The sequence below is a fragment of the Aspergillus caelatus genome, assembly GCF_009193585.1.
Source record: "Aspergillus caelatus strain CBS 763.97 unplaced genomic scaffold BDV27scaffold_331, whole genome shotgun sequence".
NCBI classification, from domain to species: Eukaryota; Fungi; Ascomycota; class Eurotiomycetes; order Eurotiales; family Aspergillaceae; genus Aspergillus; species Aspergillus caelatus.
The window spans coordinates 20,289-21,037 of record NW_022475594.1 but is presented as its reverse complement, the minus strand read 5'-3'; the positions used below and the strand labels follow the sequence as shown (position 1 = coordinate 21,037).

Below are 749 nucleotides of genomic sequence, written 5' to 3'. Positions count from 1 at the left end.
ACAGATACGGAGATAACTACTTAAAACCACGCTATGGTCAGCCACACTGCAGGGTAGATGTAGTAACGATGGTGTACCTATAGCACCAATTATAGGGGTAATACAGATAGCACCAATTTGGGCCCAAAAAAGCCAGGTAGCTAGGCCCAGCTGTAAGGCGTTTGCCCAAGAATCACATATCGTATGGCAGAAGAACTCCGCTACTGAGTCAATGTCCGAACCTACTAAGAAAATTGCGCCGGACTCGTGAGCATTGTCTATATGCAACCACATCATTGTACAATATACAAGGGAAGTCAATCCAGAACGAAATATTGCCATGGCGCGATGCGATAGCCCAAGTGCTCGTAGGTTGCAGTTGTGATCTGCGAAAGTACCGTCAGTTTACAAGCCCATAGATATCACTCGAGGTACGGAGCAGCTTACTGCGGTCCCAATGAAAACGATGGCAAAGTCACGTATCAGGCCTCCTCCGGTGTCACGAGGCAGTCCTAAACCTGTTGGCCCGACGTATGTCACCGCCCAGCTGAGTAGGAATGGCTGTGTCATGTTGAATAGCACTAGAAATAGCCGGGGAGCGGCGACTTTAGCAACCTCCCACCGTATACATTTGATGAGTGTAAGGAACAAAGCGATCCCACAACTATGGCCGCCTGCATTGGTCAGAGACTCTCAGTTGCATGATACTAAGCGTGAAGGCATGATACTCATTATTTTCTCCCACAAAAACAAAGTCCTCCAATAGCTGT

At 47.9% G+C, this 749-nt stretch overlaps 1 protein-coding gene across 1 annotated transcript; it reads right to left on the bottom strand.

Annotated features, from left to right (window-relative positions):
• Window positions 1–296: 296 nt before the first annotated feature.
• Window positions 297–549, bottom strand: BDV27DRAFT_163552 (uncharacterized protein; the record flags this gene model as incomplete). Its single annotated transcript, XM_032073561.1, has 2 exons — window positions 297–365; window positions 427–549. The coding sequence occupies 2 exons, from the start codon at window positions 547–549 to the stop codon at window positions 297–299; spliced, it is 192 nt and encodes a 63-aa protein (XP_031921549.1).
• Between the last annotated feature and the right edge of the window lie 200 nt (window positions 550–749).